This window comes from Nanorana parkeri, unplaced genomic scaffold, assembly GCF_000935625.1.
Source record: "Nanorana parkeri isolate BGI_ZX_2015 unplaced genomic scaffold, ASM93562v1 scaffold88, whole genome shotgun sequence".
Taxonomy (NCBI): Eukaryota; Metazoa; Chordata; class Amphibia; order Anura; family Dicroglossidae; genus Nanorana; species Nanorana parkeri.
In genome coordinates, this window is record NW_017306356.1 from 1570385 (window position 1) to 1590811 (window position 20427).

The window sequence follows — 20427 nt, forward strand, 5'->3', positions numbered from 1 at the left end:
TAAATGCAAGTAATCCGGTAAGCATAAAGTTTGCTTGTTCTTCCCAGATAATGTCACTGGAGTTTAAATAACCAAAACACAGGCATGCCCGTGTGAATGAAGCCTTACTCTGATATTGAAACTTTGTGAGTCAGAAGATATCTTGGATGTCAGCTTAATGACCAGAGAATAACCCTTTCACATGGGCTGTCCATTCAGATCCACCTGTCAGTTTTTCAGGCAGATCTGATTGGAAGCCTAGTGTAATTCTATGGGTGTTGGATGTAAGCTGACATGCGTTTGTTTATCCCTGGCTCTGTTCCATGTTTTTTTACGGGCCTAGACATTGTTCTGTTTTGGTGGACCTGATCGTGACGGATGTAAACGGACAAATGGGCGCTTACATCCGACTGCCCATAGACCTAACATGGGTCCATTTAGTTCACTTTTAAAAACTGAACAGACATGGATGTCACAAAAGTGACATCCATTCCATATTGCTCTGATCATTAACGGATCTGTGCATGGATCCCCTGCTGCTCGGAACAGACTGGCGTCCGTGTGAAAGACGTTTGGAAAATCCTTCATCTTTCAACTTTGGTATAATGTTTAAAGTAGTACTAAAGGCATGGTGTTTTTTTTTTACCTTTTTCATGCATCCTCTGCTTGAGGGTAAACGCTCAGTACTTTTCTGCAACCCTCCCGTTCACCCCATCCCCTTACTTGTGGCTCAGTCTCCTCTGCCAGGATGGGGAAGATGTGCTCCATTGCCTGAACTTCCTGGTTGTGGGGGCCGGTACTGAGGGCAGATGAGCGATAGGCTCCTTCTGCTGTCAGTCAAACTGTGGGAGCAAGGCGTGGCTCTCCAAGCGCTGTGTGTGTGTGTCTATGGATGCACACCGCTAGGTGCGGGCACAGCCTGAACGCACACACAGGTGTCTCCTCAGCAGACGACTAGCTGGAGGAGACACCCACAGGGGTGGGTCCATGGTAAGGGGACAACTAGAACAAGGGAAGAAAAAGTAAAGACAAAAAAAAAAGTGAATTCAAGTACTTCTGGCACTTAATTATAAAAAAATTAATGGGTTAATATCAGTTATTGGGAATAAGCTATGAAACCTCAAACTAGGTCACTATCCTGCGGAGTCATTACTCAGATTTGAGTGGACTTTGTGTGTGCATGTCTAAGGTCATGGTAGCTTGAAAACACATTGAAATCCACAGTAAATTGTTCTGGGTGAACTTAAGGTGGCCATACACTGCTGTCGGCACCCTTTTGGCCGGCATTCCCTCGATCAGCTGATCGAAGGAGCCGATCGAAAAATGAGCTGCCGACACTGTTCAGCTATTCTGACAACAGCCGCTGTCAGGCTACAAAAGAAAAGGGTGGAAATGTTTCTCGATCAACGCTCGTAACAGTTGATGGAGGAATCCTGTAATGTTTTCTTTGTTCAACCTGCAGGCTGAACAAAGACATAGAAACAGAAAATATTAGTGTATGGCCAGCTTAACTCTTCAAACTGCAGAAATGTTAACAGTGGAACATGCCAGTGTAGTAGGTCTTGCAGTGGCCACTTGTTTTCTCCTGTGTGACAGGGTGACAACTCAGGTGTACAACTGGGAGACAGAGCATCATCACCATTTAACAAGATCTCCATGGCAGAATCACCAGGTCTAGGTATTTTAATAGCTGGCGATTAAAAAGATATTGAAAATTTACATTAACATGAGCAAAAGCTTAAGAGATTTAAATATGGTCTCTATTGGGAGCTTAGGATATCACTGAGCAAGGCACAACCATAAGTTGAACTTTCTCACCGCTCCAATCACAGAAAGCCAGCAAATGAATCAAGTGGCCAGCAACAAAGAAAACTGCAACTTTGGTTTTGAATAAACTCACATTTAATGAATTTGACTCTTACTGAGTTTTCAAACCAGAAGTGCATCATCAAGGAACATCAAGCAGCTCTGACCACTTTTTAAAATGATCCTCTTAATTCACAGTATGGTCTCTTCCATTTCTAACCATGGTTCGCTTTAAATTAGCACTTATTCTAAAGATATGTCACAATACCTTCCACTGATATTAGCCTGAATTACCATAAGGATGAAAGTATAATTTCTCAACGCGCCCTATGTGTTCCACAGTCATTCAAGCCGGAAGTTCTGATACACTTAACTTGTAGGGCCTGTTCACACCAGGTACAGATCATGTCCAGACCAGAGCAGTTTGTTCCCGGACCAAAAAAGCATCCCAATGTATCCTTATGGTATTTCACGGCTCTGTTCACACGAGCGCAATCTGTTCTGGACCAGACAAAAAAAACTGCTAGTCTAATTTTCTCTGGTATGGAATGCACTGGACCACACCTGAAAGCCCATTTTAAGCTAATAAAAAAAACCCGCTCTGGAAAGTGGTAAAAACACAATGCACCAAGTTCCAGATCTGGTCCAAAGCATGCTTTGTGCAATGCCAGGCAAATGTGGACGTCATGCTGCTCAGGTCGAATCACAGCAGGAGAGTGAAGGGGCAGCTTTATAGTAGATAAAGTAAGCCCCCACTGAAATCATGTACTGTATGTGGTTATAAAGGCCCACTTAAATTCAGTCATACGAGTGTATATAACAGTGATGCTTAACTGAAGGTCTCTAATTTGAAGAAGCAGGACAAGAAATCTTTGGTTAATCATTGTTTTCTGCTCTTGCCAAGATGAAAGTTAAAAAAAACAAAAAAAAAAACCTGGTGGACGTCAAGTACAGAGTATTATTGTTGCTATGCCTCAGTACAAAACAATGTTGCTACCGGCTAAATATAATAGGGCATTCCGGTCATATTAATGCAAAGCTATGCATATTCACATACTTTTATATGGGTTTTTCTTACTTTATAATCAAATGTCAAATTGTAATGAGCATCTCGTCACAAAACACAGTTATTTAAATTCCGAGCATTATACACACACACACACACACACTATAAAAGGTTGAACCTGCTGTGCCTGTGTTTTTATTCAACCTCACCTACTATGTAACTAATCTCCTTGGATATTTGCCTATCACACCAATAAAGGATCCTACTCTTTTTGTGGAAAAGAGCTATATTTGTAAAGCAGACTGTTTGCCGTGACTGTGCAGGCGCAAAATCTCCAGCTAAAAGTTCTTGGCTCCACCACGAACATTGCTCCTGCTGAATTCCATGTAATGTAAAATAAGTGGAGAATGTAATAACAATGAGGCTTAACGATTATGGCAGCCTGGGAAACCAGATCACCAGCAACCCTGAGATATGAGAACACTGTAAATGTAGATCTTCAATTGGCAAAATTTAATTTTTTTAATTGAAAAGCTTGTACAGTTTTCAATAATTTACTCAAAGGAAGGGAACAATACTTACCAAAAATGGATAAAAATGCATTTTGTTGCATTAATGTTTACACAATTGTACAGAAATGTCTGGTTAAAACCTTGGATGTTAGTAATGATTTCATTTTACATAAACATACATAAACAAATGAAGTACTTGCACCTCAAAACAGAGAGAGGTTAAATATTTTGATGAAGATATGTTCCCTCGCCAAGACCATATTTTTTTTTCTTCTTTTCCTTCAAAAGTCATTTGCCTGTTCACTCACAATACTCTGGGTCATCCTACTTGGTTAAGTACAGGGAAATGTTGCTACGTCACACATGGTGGTAACTGGTCTTGTTGGAGGAGGCGATAAAGTTAAAGCAACGTTGTGGGAAGATTGCTGTTTTGCCATCTAAGGCAAGTAGTTTTGGAATGCTTATATAAGTGACTGGATTGGCTAAACCGCTTTCCACATTTCAGGCACGCATAAGGTTTTTCACCTGTATGGACCCGGATGTGCTTTTTACAGTCTGTCAAAGTCAAGAAGGTCTTACAGCATATTTTACAAGCATATTTACGTGCACCTTCTACCACCAGCACATTATGCTCAGAGAGAGCTTTCTTGCACTTGGAAAGGACATCTGCCGAAGCCCTTGTCAACTGTGGTGGACCTTGTTGGGAAGTATTTCCATTGTCATAAGAGGAGTTTCCTCCATTCATCATCATTTGGGAACTGGAAGCGTTATCCTGTAGCTGAGTGCTCCGTACTGACGTAACAATTGGCATTTTGGGGGCAATGCGCCGATAATTCGGAAAGTTAAAGGCCCGACCCCTTGCACTTCCCATGATAGATCTAGACATAGAATGTAGCCCTAATCCAGATCTTGGGTAGTCCATTCCAAATGGGTCATTTCCACGGTAATTAGAGGACTGAACACAAGGCATACTCATAACGTCCTGCATGGGACGAGCAAAATGGGAATCTGGGCCATCACCGAAAGGATTATCCATCATAACATTAGAGGAGTGACCACCTGGTCCTACATCTGGACTAATGAGGTAGGACACCTCTCCATCCATTCTACAGTCACTGGTTGTATTTGGAATGTTATCATCACTATTATGACTTAAGCTGAGGTTGCCATTTCTGTTCTTGTTTAAAAAATTTGAAATGCTAAAAGAGGATTTGTGCTCTAAGTTGGGATTGACATCTAAAATGTGAATATCTCCAACCCTGTCTGTGCTAGACTGGGGGTCAGAGAAACTCCGATCACTGCTTTCTGGGCTCAGTTCAATTTTTTCTGCACTTACAGTACCTTCTACCTCAACCGGCTCACTTCCTTCTGCTTGTGATGTGACATCACTCACCTCATCCTGTGGTTCAGGTGAGCTCATAGGCTCAGATTTTACAATGACTCTCATGTGATCTTTTTCATCCACTGTAAGATCATGAGTCTCTGAGGGATAAACTGTTTTCTCACAACCAGACTCCTGATTGTAACTTGTTTCAACTTGAGTTGTTTGAGTTGCCATTGATATAATGTTTTCTCCACTGTTGTCAGACTGGCTTGGCAGTTGTGTGTCTTCTTGATTGCCATATGACTGATCAAACATGAGTGTGCTATCTTCATGGTTGTCTTGAGCAGAGTCAGATTTCATAGCATCCGTAATTTTAAGTGAATCAGGGGAGAAATATTCTTCACGAGAATTACCCATGGACTGTACACTTTCATTGGTAACATCGGTAATAAGACACTCATCAATTGAGGCCCTCATACGCTGCCTAGCCCTTTCTTCAGAAGACTGTTTTCTTTTGTGCAGCCGTCTTATAGGAAATGTGGCCCTTTGCTCCACCATGCTATTTCGTACAGAGGAACTCATTGAAGTCTGCTGTTGCTGGGACTGTTCTTCATTGCTCTGATTTGAATTCAAAGCCGAACTCACAATGCTTAATCCGAGCTGCTGAAGCATGAAAGACCTTTGCATCCGTGCGCTCTGCTCCTGAGTTCTGTCATTGGGGGAAGACACAGGCAATGTCCTTGTAGTCAGATAGTGCTTACATGCTTTCACAACAGAATTCAAATGGAGGTGAGATGCTGCCAGTAGCACATCCATCACATTGCTTTCTCCAAGCATAAGGGTGGATGTATACATCATGTCAATAAGAGCAGCAAAAGCTTCAGATGTTACCACTTCACTGTCCAGCTGGATCATGTTCATGCTCTGGTCACTCTCTGCTACAGTAAACAGAGCTCGGAAATGAGTACTGCATGCTGCTAGTACAGAGCGGTGAGCTTTAAAATGCCGGCTGCCCACCACTATGACACAGTCACAGAGCTGGCCTTGGATGCGCTGGTAATTTAACTGTTGAAAGGTCTGCTCAAAGTGTCCAGGAAAATCCATTGTCCTAGAAAGATAAAAAGGCAATGCCAATGTAAATATGCAGTCAGGGCACAATAGAAAGTTTTAAATATGATAATATGCACACTACAATCCAAAAAAAAAACCAGGAGGAACCTATTTTCATATTCAGAAATTAACCCATGTAACCCATGTGTAACTCATTCTACTTAAAGTGACCCTAAACTCAGGAGGCACTTGAATGTATTTGCATTATTTAACAAAAATTTATCTTATTTGTGTATCACTGGGCTGTAGATCCTCAAATCATCTCTGAATTGGTGCTGACACTGTCCTTCCTTCTGGAGGGGGGATACTTTTCTTCCCCATGATCCCTGTGTGTGTTGTAAAGTAGCCACCGCTCCAAGCTCGCTACTGTGATGGACTACAATCTCAATACAAATTAGTAAACTAAATGTGAGATGTAGTCCATCACGGGAGCGAGTTTGGAACGGTGACTACTTTACAACACACACAGGGACCAGGGGGAACAAAAGTAGCCCCCCTCCAGAAGGAAGGACCGTGTCAGCACCAATTCAGAGATGATTTGAGGATCCACAGCCCAGTGATACACAAATAAGATACATTTTTGATCATAGTTCAAGTACTTGAATGTATTTTTATGATTTAACTCCTGAGTTTAGTGTCACTTTAATGAGCGACTTAAAAAGCGACATTGCTGTTAATAGTCATGCTAGGATATTTTTGTGACCTAGGCTACAGATTTTTGTTGCTTGATCATTCAGTCATATTTTACCCAATAGCTACAAGGATCTGTTGTATCACTTGCTTCGGCTGTATAGTGCATAGCCAGCATAGCAAATCAGTTAACTGTAGGCTGAATCATTTCTAGGACACATGATTCTGGTCTCTTCTGCTATACATGGGCTGCCTTACCAATATCATAGCAAAGCATGATAGGTTTCCTGTGTACTTCGAAATAGTCATATGTTCCCATGCTAGACGCACATTAAAAACCACACTTCCTCACATAAAACAAAATTTAGACAAATAACTGTCAATAGTTTGCTTTAGAGTTAATCGATTAAGGATTTGTTGTTCCTCTATAGCTGGTGGTATTCTCCATTGCGCTGGGCAATGCATTATTTCTGGGATTTGTAGTTCCTCTATAACTGGTGAATGGTAATCTGCATTGCACAGTATAATCATTATACAGCGCAATGCAGAATACCAGCATTTACAGAGGACTACATATCCCAGCAATAGTACATTATTGTATAATGTTGTACTCTTGCTGGCATTTGTTGTATTACTATATAGCTGGTGGTATACTGCATTTCGCCGTATAATCATTATACAGCGCACTGTAGAGGACTACAAATCCCAGCGATAATAAATGATATACAGCGCAATGCAGAATAACGCCAGCTATAGAGGAATACATCAGATCCCAGCAATAATACATTATATACAGTGCAATGCAGAATAACGCCAGCTACAGAGGACTACAAATCCCAGCAATAGTACATTATAGTATAATGTACTATTGCTGCATTCCTCTATAGCTGCTGGTATTCTGCATTGCGCCGCTGTATAATGTACTATATTGCACACCACACTTTTTTTTTTACTTCCACCGTGCCAAGCTTGCTCCTGTGATGGACTACAATCGCAATAGAAACTAGTAGTCCATCACGGGAGCCTTTTTTTTTTATCCGATTAATTGAACGTAATAATCGGCCAACTAATCGATTATGAAAATAATCGTTAGCTGCAGCCCTAGTTTGCTTTGGTGAGCTCACAGTTTAGTAAAGTCCATATATAAATGTATTAACTACGAGCAAATGCGTAAAGATGGGAGGATGGGGGGCCCAGGGCTTAGCCACAAAGTCAAACCCTTTGTAATAAAGTGATTCCAAGATCACATGAGAAACAAAGACGATTTTCTGGTAAAACTTTGTGGTGCCTGCTTTCAGTCAAGGCATTTGCACATTTAACTGACTGATACCTGCTATATGAGCTAAGTGTAAAATTACCACCTATTGCTATTTTGATAAGTATATGCAAAAGCCTCGTTGCCCTCTTAATGTTAGCCCACATTTGTTTCCTCTATTTTGTTATTCTCTTGATATTGGTCTACTTTTGCCCTGCCGCCTTGTTATCCTCTTGATTGCCCACAATTGCCCCCTCTCCCTTGTTATGCCCTTGATGTTGGCGCACGTTTGCCCCCTCTCCCTTGTTATGCTGTTGGCCCAAGTTTGCCCCCTCTCCCTTGTTATGCTGTTGGCCCAAGTTTGCCCCCCTCTCCCTTGTTATGCTGTTTATGTTGGCCCAAGTTTGCCCCACTCTCCCTTGTTATGCTGTTGACCCAAGTTTGCCCCCCTCTCCCTTGTTATGCTGTTGATGTTGGCCCAAGTTTGCCCCCCTCTCCCTTGTTATGCTGATTTGCCCACACTTGCCCCCTTCACCTTGTTATGCCCTTGATGTTGGCTTGCTCTCAAGGTGCTAATACTGTCACAAAGGCCTTCAGGAAATGTCTTCTCTGACTACACAGAGCTCTAGGTATGGGACCCGGAAAAATCCGGGTGTTCTAATAATAAAAAAAAACTAATAATAATGAACTCCTCCTATTACATTTGCAGCAGAAAGTAGGGATGCACCGATACCACTTTTTTACGACCGAGTACGAGTACCGATACTTTTGATCAAGTACTCGCCGATACCAATTACCGATACTTTTCTTAAAGGGACAGGTCACATTTTTTCTAAAGCAATACAAACTAATGATTTAAGGTCAGTTTCTTAATATTATGATTCATGAGATGACGAGGGAGCATGACGCCGCCTTTCTGGCCAATCAGAATGCCGGCGCTGTGTCATTACACGGCGCCTGGCTTCCGGATTTGCTAGCTTCCTGACCAATCGGGAAGCCAGGCAGAGCGACATTACACGCTAGCCGGCTTCCTGATTGGCCGGGAAATCGGCTCCATGCTCTCTCATCACAAGCGACGAGAGAGCATGGAGCCGTTTCCCGGCCAATCAGGAAACCGGGCAGCGTGTAATGATGCGCAGCCCGGCTTCCTGATACAGGAAGTACTCGTGCTAGGTATCGGAGCATTTGGGTGAGTACGAGTACTCACCCAAATACTCGGTATCGGCACCGATACTAGTATCGGTGCATCCCTAGCAGAAAGCCTGGGATTGTTGCTTTCATAATGCCTTGCGTTGGTGATAATGGTCGAGTATTTACATATAGACTGCATGGTACAGAATAAAATTTTATTTTTGATCCGACTGACTGCTGAATGACGAGTTCCTTCCATACTACTTCAAAGGGTAGCTCTCCCACATTTAATCCGACCGTGTCAGACATCATATGATTCGAGAGAAATTCTTATGAGATAAAAAGGAGGTTTTGTTTAACTTTCCTTTTGAATATGCAAGTTGCCAGACGGATATACTAATTCAAAGACTTCAGCCCTTTCTGAGAAATCGACATTGAGCAAGAATTCAGGCCAGGAGCTTTGATTTACTCATTTAGCAATGGCACTTTCATATTTCTCTCTAGGTCTAGCATTTGAATGTATCTTGCCTGCTGTTCTTGTAAAAATAAAACTGCTCCTAATCCCTATCTTGCTCTTCACTTCTACCACTTAATCTTAATGGGCACATTTGTTTTGAGACAAACATTGAGGCTGCCATAGCTGAACCCTTTCTGAAAAGAGCTGCCTGGCTGATATGCTGACACACTGGCTTTAATGTTGACCCCCAAGTATACCCGTCAGGGAAGTTGGAGAAAAGTCTATATGCTTCTTTGGGGCAGCAACTCAAAAGAACTGAAGCGTTTTTAGAAGGCATGCAAGATTTAGAAGAAGTCACAGTGCTCATAAAGAAACCATGAATAAAGTGAAGAAAAAAATAATCAGTGACCAGTTTGAACAGAAAATGTTTTTTGTATGTTGTCTTCTAACTGCAAAATACAATTCCTCAGGGCCCCAGCAACAGAATACTGTGCCCACTAAAGATTCAAACATGGTATAGTCCATGGTTGGACAAATCCCAGGTATCCAATGCTCCTTATAATTACAGCTTGTGCCTAACGTTTGAGGTTCTCTTTACTTGTTGTCAATAGAGCTGGCTCCTGGATTCCATATTAAATTGTCCAACCCTGGTATAGTCAAATTTCAAACTGTTGTCCTAAGAGACACCGTCACTCTGTCCCTTATCAGAGACCCTCCCTGACCAACTAATACATATCTTGCTAGCGCTTCTCTGCTGCTCCTTCCACTGGAGAAAATATCCGGCCCTTCTAGGATATCCCCTAAGTATCTGACAATGGGACAATGGTGCTGGCTGTGACTGAGGAAGTAGCCGTGGCAAGATGAATATCAGTGGGTCAGAGGGGCCTTTCACAGACACTGTCACTTGGCCCTAAAGTGGGCAACATCACAGTGTCCCTTTCAGGTCCTTTATCCTCAAGAAGATTCATCTAGCCTAAAAGGTGTCTTCACAAAGAATGAGAAATACATATTTTCAGCTTTATCTTCTTTCGAGGAGTATTACATTGTTATAAAGCAACTGAATAGATAGGAAACATTCAATGAAATCTTTACTGATAAAATACATAGGATACCATTGCTGAACGCTCTTTTTGAACATGCTGGTTGTTATGCTGATCCAAAGTATTGAATATTTTCTGAGTCACTGATCTGGAACAAGAAAAGGGTTTTTTTTTTCTTAATAAGTAAACTCTGGCATTCATAATCTATTTTTTCCCTAATGTACTAGAAAACAGTATTTACCACTTGCCATTCCATTCAAATTTCCGATAAGATGAAACACTATTTATATTTTGAATAAAAAAATACTGAAACTTACTCCATTGGAAATACAAGAAGCCCTTCTTTTGCCTCTTATTACAGGAGTTTCCACTCAGTACCACCCAAATATGTAAAATGACTGAATTCTGTAACATAACTTTAGAGGTTCCACTTCTTTTATTTTTGTAAAAGGAATCCTTAATGTTAGGGATGCACCGATACCGGTGCTGTTACTGGGCATTTATTTTACGAGTACTCTGCACAACCCACCATAGAATCTGCACAGCCAACTGAGAGTCTGCACAGCCCACCATAGAGTCTGCCGAGCCAACCATAAAATCTGCACAGCCACCCGAGAGTCTACACAGCCCACCATAGAATCTGCACAGCCACCTGAGAGTCTGCAGAGCCCACCATAGAATCTGCACAGCCACCCGAGAGTCTGCACAGCCCACCATAGAATCTGCACAGCCAACTGAGAGTCTGCACAGCCCACCATAGAATCTGCACAGCCAACTGAGTCTGCAGAGCCCACCATAGAATCTGCACAGCCACCTGAGAGTCTGCAGAGCCCACCATAGAATCTGCACAGCCAACCGAGAGTCTGCAGAGCCCACCATAGAATCTGCACAGCCCACCATAGAATCTGCACAACCGAGAGTCTGCACAGCCCCCCATAGAATCTGCACAACCAACTAAGAGTCTGCACAGCCCACCATAGAATCTGCACAGCCAACTGAGAGTCTGCAGAGCCCACCATAGAATCTGCACAGCCAACTGAGAGTCTGCAGAGCCCACCATAGAATCTGCACAGCCCACCATAGAATCTGCACAACCGAGAGTCTGCACAGCCCACCATAGAATCTGCACAGCCCACCATAGAATCTGCACAGCCAACTAAGAGTCTGCACAGTCTACCATAGACCCCGCACAGCCACCTGAGATCCTCTGCTAGGGACATCAGGCTGGCACCCCGGAGCAGCACACAGTATGTAGCTTCATATTATTCGGCATTGATGTACAGTGTGGAAAATAATGATTTGACCCCCTGCAGATTTGGTAAGTTTGCCCACTTACAAAGAAATGAAAGGTCTATAATTTCTATCATAGGTGTATTTTAAATGATAGAGACCGAATATCAACCAAAAATCCAGAAAAAACACTGATACAAATGTTATAAATTGAGCTGCAGTTCAGTGAGTAAAATAAGTATTTGATCCCCAAGCAAAACATGACTAAGCACTTGGTGGAGAAACCCTTGTTGGCCAGCACAGATGTAAGAAGTTTCTTGTAGTTGGTTCCCAGGTTTGCACACATCTCAGGAGGGAGTTTGGTCCACTTTGTTTACAGATGTTCTCTAAATCTGCAGGGGATCAAATAATTATTTTCCTCACTGTATAATGCATTGCTGGGATTTGTAGTCCTCTATAGCCGGTTGCCATTCAGCATTGCTGTATAATGTATCACTGGGATTTGTAGTTCTCTCTAGCTGATGTTATTATTCTGCATTGCTGTATCATGTATTGCTGAGAATTGTAGCCCTCTATAGCTGGTGGTATTCTGCATTGTTGTACAGCGTATTGCTGGGATTTGTAGTCCCTCTACAGCTTGGAGTCAGTGGCAGAACTACAAGGGGTGCAGCATTTGCAGCTGGGCCCAGGCCCTAGCATTTCACCACTGTCCTAAATAATTTGTCTATATTGTTTTTAAAAAACTGTCATGACACGCAAACAAACAAAAAAACAAAAAAAAAAAAAGGTATTGGTATCGGTGCATTCACACTTAAAGTGTATACAAACCCTGACAGTGAACTTTTTGGCCTGGTAAGTATAACATTGAAAGCATTTTGTAATAAAGTGCAGGAAGCAACCAGAACAGAGTAGGGCTTCGGTCACACAGGGCGATCTGGTATTCCTGCGGTAGGAACTTAGATTCCTATGGAAGGAATGCCAGGTGTCCTGGTTCAGAGGCAGCCGCTGTACCCATTGAAATTAATGACCGGGTGACAGCGGCTGCATGTGTTAGCGACAGTCCATATGTAATCGTACATGGTACAATTACATTAGGTTTAGAATAGAGGATTGTCACTGGACGCAGGACAGATGCCTCTGACAGATATGACCGCCATCATCTGGGATAACAGGGTTGCCTTCTGAGAACCAAAGCCAACACGTAGCCTGCACTGCTGCCTGCTATTTTACCTTTATACTTTTTGTAGTACAAAATATATCCACCAGTGATGGCGCTCTTCTGTTCCAAATATGCCAGAAAGGCAGGTGGAGGAAATGTATTTAAAGGACAACTTTTCACAAAAAGTACAGTTGTCCTTGAAGATCCCCCTTGATCATCAGGGACAACTGTACTTTTTGTGAAGTTGTCCTTTAAATAAATTCCCCAACCTCCTGAGTGTAGCCCACCTAATAACATACTTACCTCCAGCCATGATCCAGCAGTTTTCTCTGTGTGGCCATGCACAGCCTTCACGAAGGAAAACCTCCTGCCGGCTTCCTTCTTATGGGAGGTCCATACAAATGCCAGCATCCACCAGAGATAAAACCCAGACACGCAATCATATTGTCAACTCACAAGCCTAACAATGCCCCTTTTCACTATAGGACAACACAAATTTCAAATATTTCCAGGCTCAAGGTCAGAGATAGCCTGGCAACTAGCATCTTCAGCACTGGCAGTCTCTGCATATTTTTTCAGTACAGGTTCTCTTTAAATGTAACCAACGCCAAGCATTAGGAAATTGTACCGAAAAGATAGTATATGTTTGCAGTATCAATTAAATCAGCATTTCAGGCAGGGACCCAGGAGTGTGCATTGGGTTTCTTATAAGCCTTATATTCCCCAATAGTCAATGCTGAGGAGCCCTATCTGGGAGAAGTAAACAATATACTAGCTGTTAATGTTAATATTTTTATTCCAGATGTTGGCCTGTCCTATCAGGCTCTAAAACAAAACCAGAGCCAGGGGGTCTACCATGGAGAATAAGAAACTCACTTTTATTACTTCAAAAGGGAGAAGTACTCAGAATTCTACAATCTCTCTAGCAGAAGAATAAGACCTTATGTGAGTTTTAGGAGCTGGTTTAAAAGGGTCTCTAGCACAACTTGAATCCAATCTTACAGGGTAATGTGTATCATTACTTTCCTAATGTTCAATTTACAGGTGTTAAAAAAAATATATATATATATATTTCTGATATACAACTGCTGTTCAAAAACATCACGAATGCACATCAAAGGCCTCAAAAACATTTTTCCTAAATGTGTTCTTGTAGGTATAGAAAAACTAGTGCACTGAATGTACATGTAATAATAATAAAAAATTCAACAATATCTGGTCTGCACAACAAAATAATAACCAAGCTGACAATTTAATTGTTGATCCATATTTTTGCATTCCACGCAAATAAAGCAGATCTGATGTCTCTTAATGTGATAGCTAAGAGTTTCAACAACAGGTAACACATTAATGTGACCCATCTCAGGTCATCAAGACAAGGACCAGCATTTCATCTCATGGGAATTCCCACCTTATGGTTCATATTCCTGGTGGATGCTCCCAAGAGATCCCTGATGGGCGCTTCCAACAGATTCCTGGTGGGCGCTACCAACAAATAGCAACATGTTTTACCTATTCAAAGTCGGATTCACATCGTTGTTTAGGCTGCCCATTCATTTTTAGTTATCTGACAACGCACGTGAACCTTTTCTCCAAACATTGAGCATCACAAAGTACATCTGTGCACTGAGGTGCCACCACAACGCAACAAGAGCTGTGCATTAACGTGTTGCAGTAAAGTGCACTTTTTTCTGCAACACAAGAGTGTGAATCCACCCTAAATGCCAAGCAAAGATCGGCAACACAAAACAACCAAAGAAACTTTAGAGTTGCTAGCAAAAACGTAAAGCTGAACTCTGGGAATTACACAAAAACTACCCATGCAGTGGGAGCCCTCTGTTAAATGCTCCTTAGGTCCTGGGGTTAGAGAAATAGGTTTTAACACTTACCGTACTACTTCCAGCAGGTTTTGGCGCTCACCTCTGCTCCCTGACCCTCTAAATTGTAAGCGGTCCCTCGCTGTCCCCATGTGCAATGCAGGGTGATGTCAGCATGCAACCACCGACTAGAGCATCTTAGAGAAGAGGCTTCAGAGAAAGGTCACACAGAAGGAGGGAGCCTGCGAAAAGGGTAAGAATTTAACCCTTGCAGTGTGGAGGATGGGGGGGCATTGCAAGGCTAGTTTTTCTGGATTTCCCATAGTTCAGCGTTAACGATTACCCATGTAATGCAAATATTATATTAGACTCAAAAAACAGAACCCCCCCCGACGGTGATTTTTTTACGGATCCCCGCTGCCACAGACCCTACAAGCAGCGGGGATCCATGTGAGTTACTGTCTTTGCCTCACTGATGTAAACCTGTCATAAGACTTTTCTAAAAAAAAAAAGACACACTGGCTTCAATTGTGTGATTCACTAACTCAGTACAAGCATACAGATCAGGAATGTCAGAGGGAAGTCAAAACTTATTCCAAGTCAGAAACTCCAAGTGTAGACATGATAGGCAGACAGCTAGCATCTTCAGGAGTGGTCAACAGTGACAGCCTGTGTCTGTCCTAGATGGGTTCCATTAAAGAACTCCGGGGAAACATTTTTTATTAACCCTTAGGGCCTGTTCACACGACGTCCGTTTTCTGTGCTGACCTGATCCGTATGCCCCTGCACTAAAAATGCATCCCAATGTATCCCTATGTGTTTTATGGGCTACAGTTCTCACGTGCGCTCAGGTCACGACAAAAAAAATACTGCATGTCACATTTTGTCCGGTCAGGAAACGCAAAACGCGTCAAAAACGCACTGCACTGCAGCTAACATACTGACAGCCCCACTCGAGAAAAAAAAAAAAATTTTTTTTAAAACTGGAACGCATCAAAGACGCGGCAAAAACATAGCGCTGCGTCTGCAGATCCGCACCTGAAAATCAGGTGAACAGGCCCTTACAGTGGGGCTACTGCCAACACTGCAAGGGTTAACTTGTTTGTGTCTAGGTGCTACAAGAAAAAAATTTTTTATACTCACCCCTATAACTCAAGCCGGCTTGTTCTTAGAACGGTCCCTAAAGCCTCTCTCCCCCCTCCTCTGCAGCGCTCTTGTGTTGTCATCACGTTCTATACATAGTGTATAGACATGAGGATGCTGGGAAACATTCCATTTGTGCAGAAGAGGAGACAGGCTTCAGTGACCGGAGAAGCAAGGAGTCCCCTCAGCCCCTCGGGGGAGTTTAACTTAGCACCTAGACAAAAACGGGCAGTTGTGTGGGGTTAGCCCCACTGCAAGGGTTAATAAAGTTTCTTGTGAGTGTATTTACACTTTCGCAGCCACACTGGGATAACACCTACTTTATATTTGTTACATGTTCCCATTCACATAGCGTGGAATATTTAATAATTGCTGTTTTTTTGTTTGTTTTTTAATGCTCTTTTATGAAAGCTCCAACTGAAAAATTCTTCTTAGCGCTCCCTTACTATGTAATGTTAAAGAGGGGGCTGGGGAGTTGTGTTTACCATAGTTAACCCTGTCTGTACTGTGCTGGCAGATCTTCCTTATCAGTTGTAAACTAGATGAACAGGACTGTCTGTCCTAACAAAGGGTTAAGATCTCAAGGCTTGGATGTAACATTGTATATGAATACACCGTCTGTCCCTGATCTACACATTGCCATCTACTCTAAACAGTAGAAGCTGTCTGCAGTGTCCTATGTATAATCCTGCTCCAATGAAACAACTAGACATGTAAGACATTTTTTTTAAATTATTTTGCGGTATTGTGTGACTGGGAAAACATAACATATAGTGGGGGTTTGTCAAATATGACAACACAGGGCTCACGCACTCGGACATAACAATTGGGAGCCACCGATGCTGCGTATGGCCTCCAATAGAAATCATGGGCTGCACAGGGTTTTACAGCAGTATTTAGGTAAACACGTGCATGCATACTGACATACAACCCTGGAGTCGGACTGTCTGCGTCCATCGGACTGTATACATTCATACAGATGCATGTGTTTAGTACTGGCATATCCCCGAGCACAGCACCTGTGGCTCCCGGGCAGATAAATACACCCAAATTTTACATCGTACGGCCCCAGGAAGTAACAATCAACACATTAGGTTACCAAATATTGATACTTCCCTGTTATAACAACCTTGAAAGGTTGTTGTGTGCATCAAAACCTGTATAAAGCTCCCCAGCACACATTATGATGTGATTGTACAATTTCCCATCTACCAACAACTATGTAGTACAAGGTCCTGCCTGACTGGATACAGATTGATCAGATAGATTAGGTAGGCTCTTATATTACATAGTTTGGGTAAATGTAAAGTTGATTGAACCTTGTATGGTGACCCTAAGAGGTAGCATGAACAAGGACAAGCGGAACCTAGAGCCACAGGTTCCACCATGATTATAATCTACAGAAACACTTCTGCCTGGATCACTATGAGACAGGAAAACAATCTCTCCTCTGTCTGATTTCACGTCCCTTGCAGCCTCTAAATCTGATTTAGTACATTTCTCCCATACAGGATGACACGTGATACACACACACACACATATGTAATCAGATCGGACGATGAGCAGATCCCCCTTGCTGCGTACGGCCTTCCTAGTGAAACATTCTAGGATCACACAGACACACATAGGCTCCGTGCCCTGTGATGAGAACACATGAAGACAGGATCATGCATTACATACATGTACATAGGTGTGATGAAAACACACAGAGGAGGGGGGAGCTGTCACTCGGCCACCCGGGCTCTTCTCCCCTCACCTGGCCCCAGGCCTCGGTCACACAGCGGCCTCTTTGTGTCTGACGGCTCCCCCGGGGTGCTGGTGCTCTCGGCCTCCTCCTCCTCCGGCTACCGGACGTGACGAGCAGACCGGGGGGCGGATGAGGAGACGGCAGACAGAAGGGGGGTTGGAAAGGCGGCGGAGGGGGCGGAGAATACTGAGCCCTGGCAGACACAGCCGCTCCAGACACGGCTGGTCGCCTCCTCTACTGCTACTATAGTCACGCCGCGCTGCCATTGGCCAGTTCCTCTCTGTTTTTGATTGGCCAAGTTGTCTGGCCGCTTGCAGCGGTGCTGTTTGTGATATAGGATTTGTGCCAGTTCTACAATAACAAGCAGAGTCTGGGAATAACAGGCTCGGCCCTCTATTCGCTCGTAATAGATGTCTATCTCCGCCCACGTTCTAGCGTCGTGCCCGCGCCCCAATGTCACACGCACGAGCTTCCCCATTCAATGGAAGAGAATTGTGAGTAAACTGATAGACAAGCCCCGCCCCTTTGTCTTCTGCTCGCCCCGCCCACTCCTGTCACCTAGGCTGATGGCACTTGCTGCAGAATAGAGCAGAGTCGTTCAGCCGAGATATTGATCCACACTGCAGAGGATCTACATTACCTTCTAGCAGAGGCCATTGTACCTTTCACTGCTTTGTTTAGAACAAAAGAGGCTTTTTTTCCACAAAGCTACAGCACCAGCATAGGGATCCTTATTTCAAAAATGCATTTTGCTTTTAATTTTCATTGTACACTTCTGTCAAATGGGAAAATGCACCCTTTGAATACAGGGGATACTCCCAATCTGAACTCTGATACTTCAGGCCACCCTGCTTAAAAAAAAACCTCTGGTCACAGGTAACTCAGTGCTAGAAGATTGCTCTTTACAAGTCTCCAATAATGTAGGCCAGAGAGTCTCAGACACACCCATCACTCACAATAAAAACACTGAGGTGTCATATATGTGTTCACACCATGCTATCACAGGTTCTTATAACCTACAAGGCTGATCTAAAGGCAAGGAGGGCTTCCTAGTTGATCAGAACAATATGTTATTGATTAGTGCCCTAAGGCTAGGTTCACACCTGGGCGTCTCCTGACCACGCGGCAATCGTGCACAGAACTGCGCGGATTGCCGTGCAGTCACGGAGTAGCCCACCGCAGCCGATCGCACTGTGGGTGCCATTATTTTCTAATGGCACCCCAGTCACACCGGGCAGATTGCGTGGTTTCGCTCTGTGCGGATCGCACGGTTTCCCGCTGCGATTCCGCCCCGATCGTGGCTAAAAAAAGCAGCGCGTCGTAAAAAAGGTACTTGTACCTTCTTTTAGCGATTGCCGTGTGGATGTAACCCGATTGAAATCAACAGGGCCACACGGCAAGCGCTGTGTGCACTAGCACACGATCGTGCGGTCCCGGGACACGCGTCCCTTCGTTCGCTTAGGTCTGAACCTAGCCTAAATCAGCGACATTCAGCTTGCTGCAGGCACCATCAAGTGGATTAAAAGCTCATAGCATGGTTCTGACACCATCATAATTTGGCAGAGCCTGAGCCAGTGTCATGGGATATCCACTGACACCATGCCAGGGGCATTCTTCCCCCCATTAACCCCCAATGCGAGGGTATTTCCTGGCACTAATAATTAGTTATCCACATCAGAATGTCCCCTTAAATTGATTGTCCCTATGCAAATGTCCCTTATTTTTATATAGTTAATGCTAGGGAGCACCCTCACAGGGACAACCAATGTAAGGGGGCACCCTGAAGGGGACAACTAATTATTAATTGTCCCCATTAGAGTGTCCCCTTACATTGTTTGTCACCGTTACAGTGCCTCTTTATGTAGGGGAACAAAGGTAATTTAAGTGACTTTGAACATGGTATGGTTGCTTGTGCCAGATGGGCTGGTCTGAGAAAATATCCAGTGAGTGTCAGTTCTCTGGTAAAAAAAATGCCTTATTGATGCCAGAGGTCAGAGAGAAATGGCCAGACTGGTTCAAGTTGATAGAAAGGCAACAGTAACTCAAATAACCACTTGTTGCAACTGAGGTAGGCAGAATACCAGCTCTGAATGTACAACATGTCGAACTTTAAAGATGGGCTACGGCAGCAGCAGATCACACCGGGTGCCACTTCTGTCAAGGGCTCACCAAAGTTGGACAATAGAAGAATGGAAAAACGTTGGCTGGTCTGATGAGTCTCGATTTCTGCTACAACATTCGGACGGTGGGGTCAGAATTTTGTGTAAACCACATCAAAGCATGGATCCATCCTGCCTTGTATCAACAGTTCAGGCTGGTGGTGGTGTAATGGTGAGGGGATACACACTTTGGGCCCCTTAGTACCAATTGAACATTGTTTAAAGGACTCCTATCTTGTGGGTGTCATAACACGGAATCTAATCAAGCAGTGTCATTGTCCTTTCAAATGTCTGCAAAACAAAATACTGATTTATCTCAGAAATGAAAAATAAATCCAGAACAGAACTCAGAGCCCGGGGATGATTTCATTGATATGCTACTGCTCTTTCATTGTTCAATCACAGGTTCGGATGGGTACTGGACCAGGCTGTACTGCCTAACTGTAATGCAGCCTGCATGGAGGTAAAGGACTATTTTTAGATTGCTTAGTAATGCGTTTGCCTAGAGATGCCAGAATGTATCTCCTGCATACCTTATCAACAGCCTTTTGGTGGCCTTGGCATATAATGTAAAGGAAGTGGCCTATCAATCCTCTAGGAATACCTTGCATTACTGTGTTGTATGGCACTTCCTGCCACAGTAATGTCAGTATTTTCTTGTGATCTGATAGGCTGACTGTTCAATGTGTACATATGGTCCACTTCTGCACTGTAATCTTAAAGTAACACTAAACTCAAGAGATAAATCTTAAAAATGCATTCAAGTACCTTAACTATTAACAAAAATGTATGTTATTTGTGTATCACTCAGCTGTAGATCCTCAAATCATCTCTGAATTGGTTTTTCCTTCTGGAGGGTGGCTACTTTTGTTCCCCATGGTCCCTGTGTGAGATGTAAAGTAATCACCGCTCCAAGCTGGCT

General features: G+C 43.2%; 1 protein-coding gene across 2 annotated transcripts; it reads right to left on the bottom strand.

Moving 5' to 3' along the window:
• Positions 1-3294: 3294 nt before the first annotated feature.
• ZBTB5 (zinc finger and BTB domain containing 5) lies at positions 3295-17593 on the bottom strand. Of its 2 annotated transcripts, none has more exons than XM_018552447.1 (2): positions 17356-17593; positions 3295-5735 (listed from the first exon to the last, which is right to left on the bottom strand). In XM_018552447.1, exon 2 carries the CDS (start codon positions 5729-5731, stop codon positions 3704-3706), a length of 2028 nt encoding a protein of 675 aa, XP_018407949.1. In that variant the 5' UTR covers positions 5732-5735; positions 17356-17593; the 3' UTR covers positions 3295-3703. The 2 variants fall into 2 exon arrangements, with proteins under 2 accessions (XP_018407949.1, XP_018407948.1); XM_018552446.1 differs by having other exon boundaries at positions 17280-17591.
• Positions 17594-20427: the final 2834 nt, after the last annotated feature.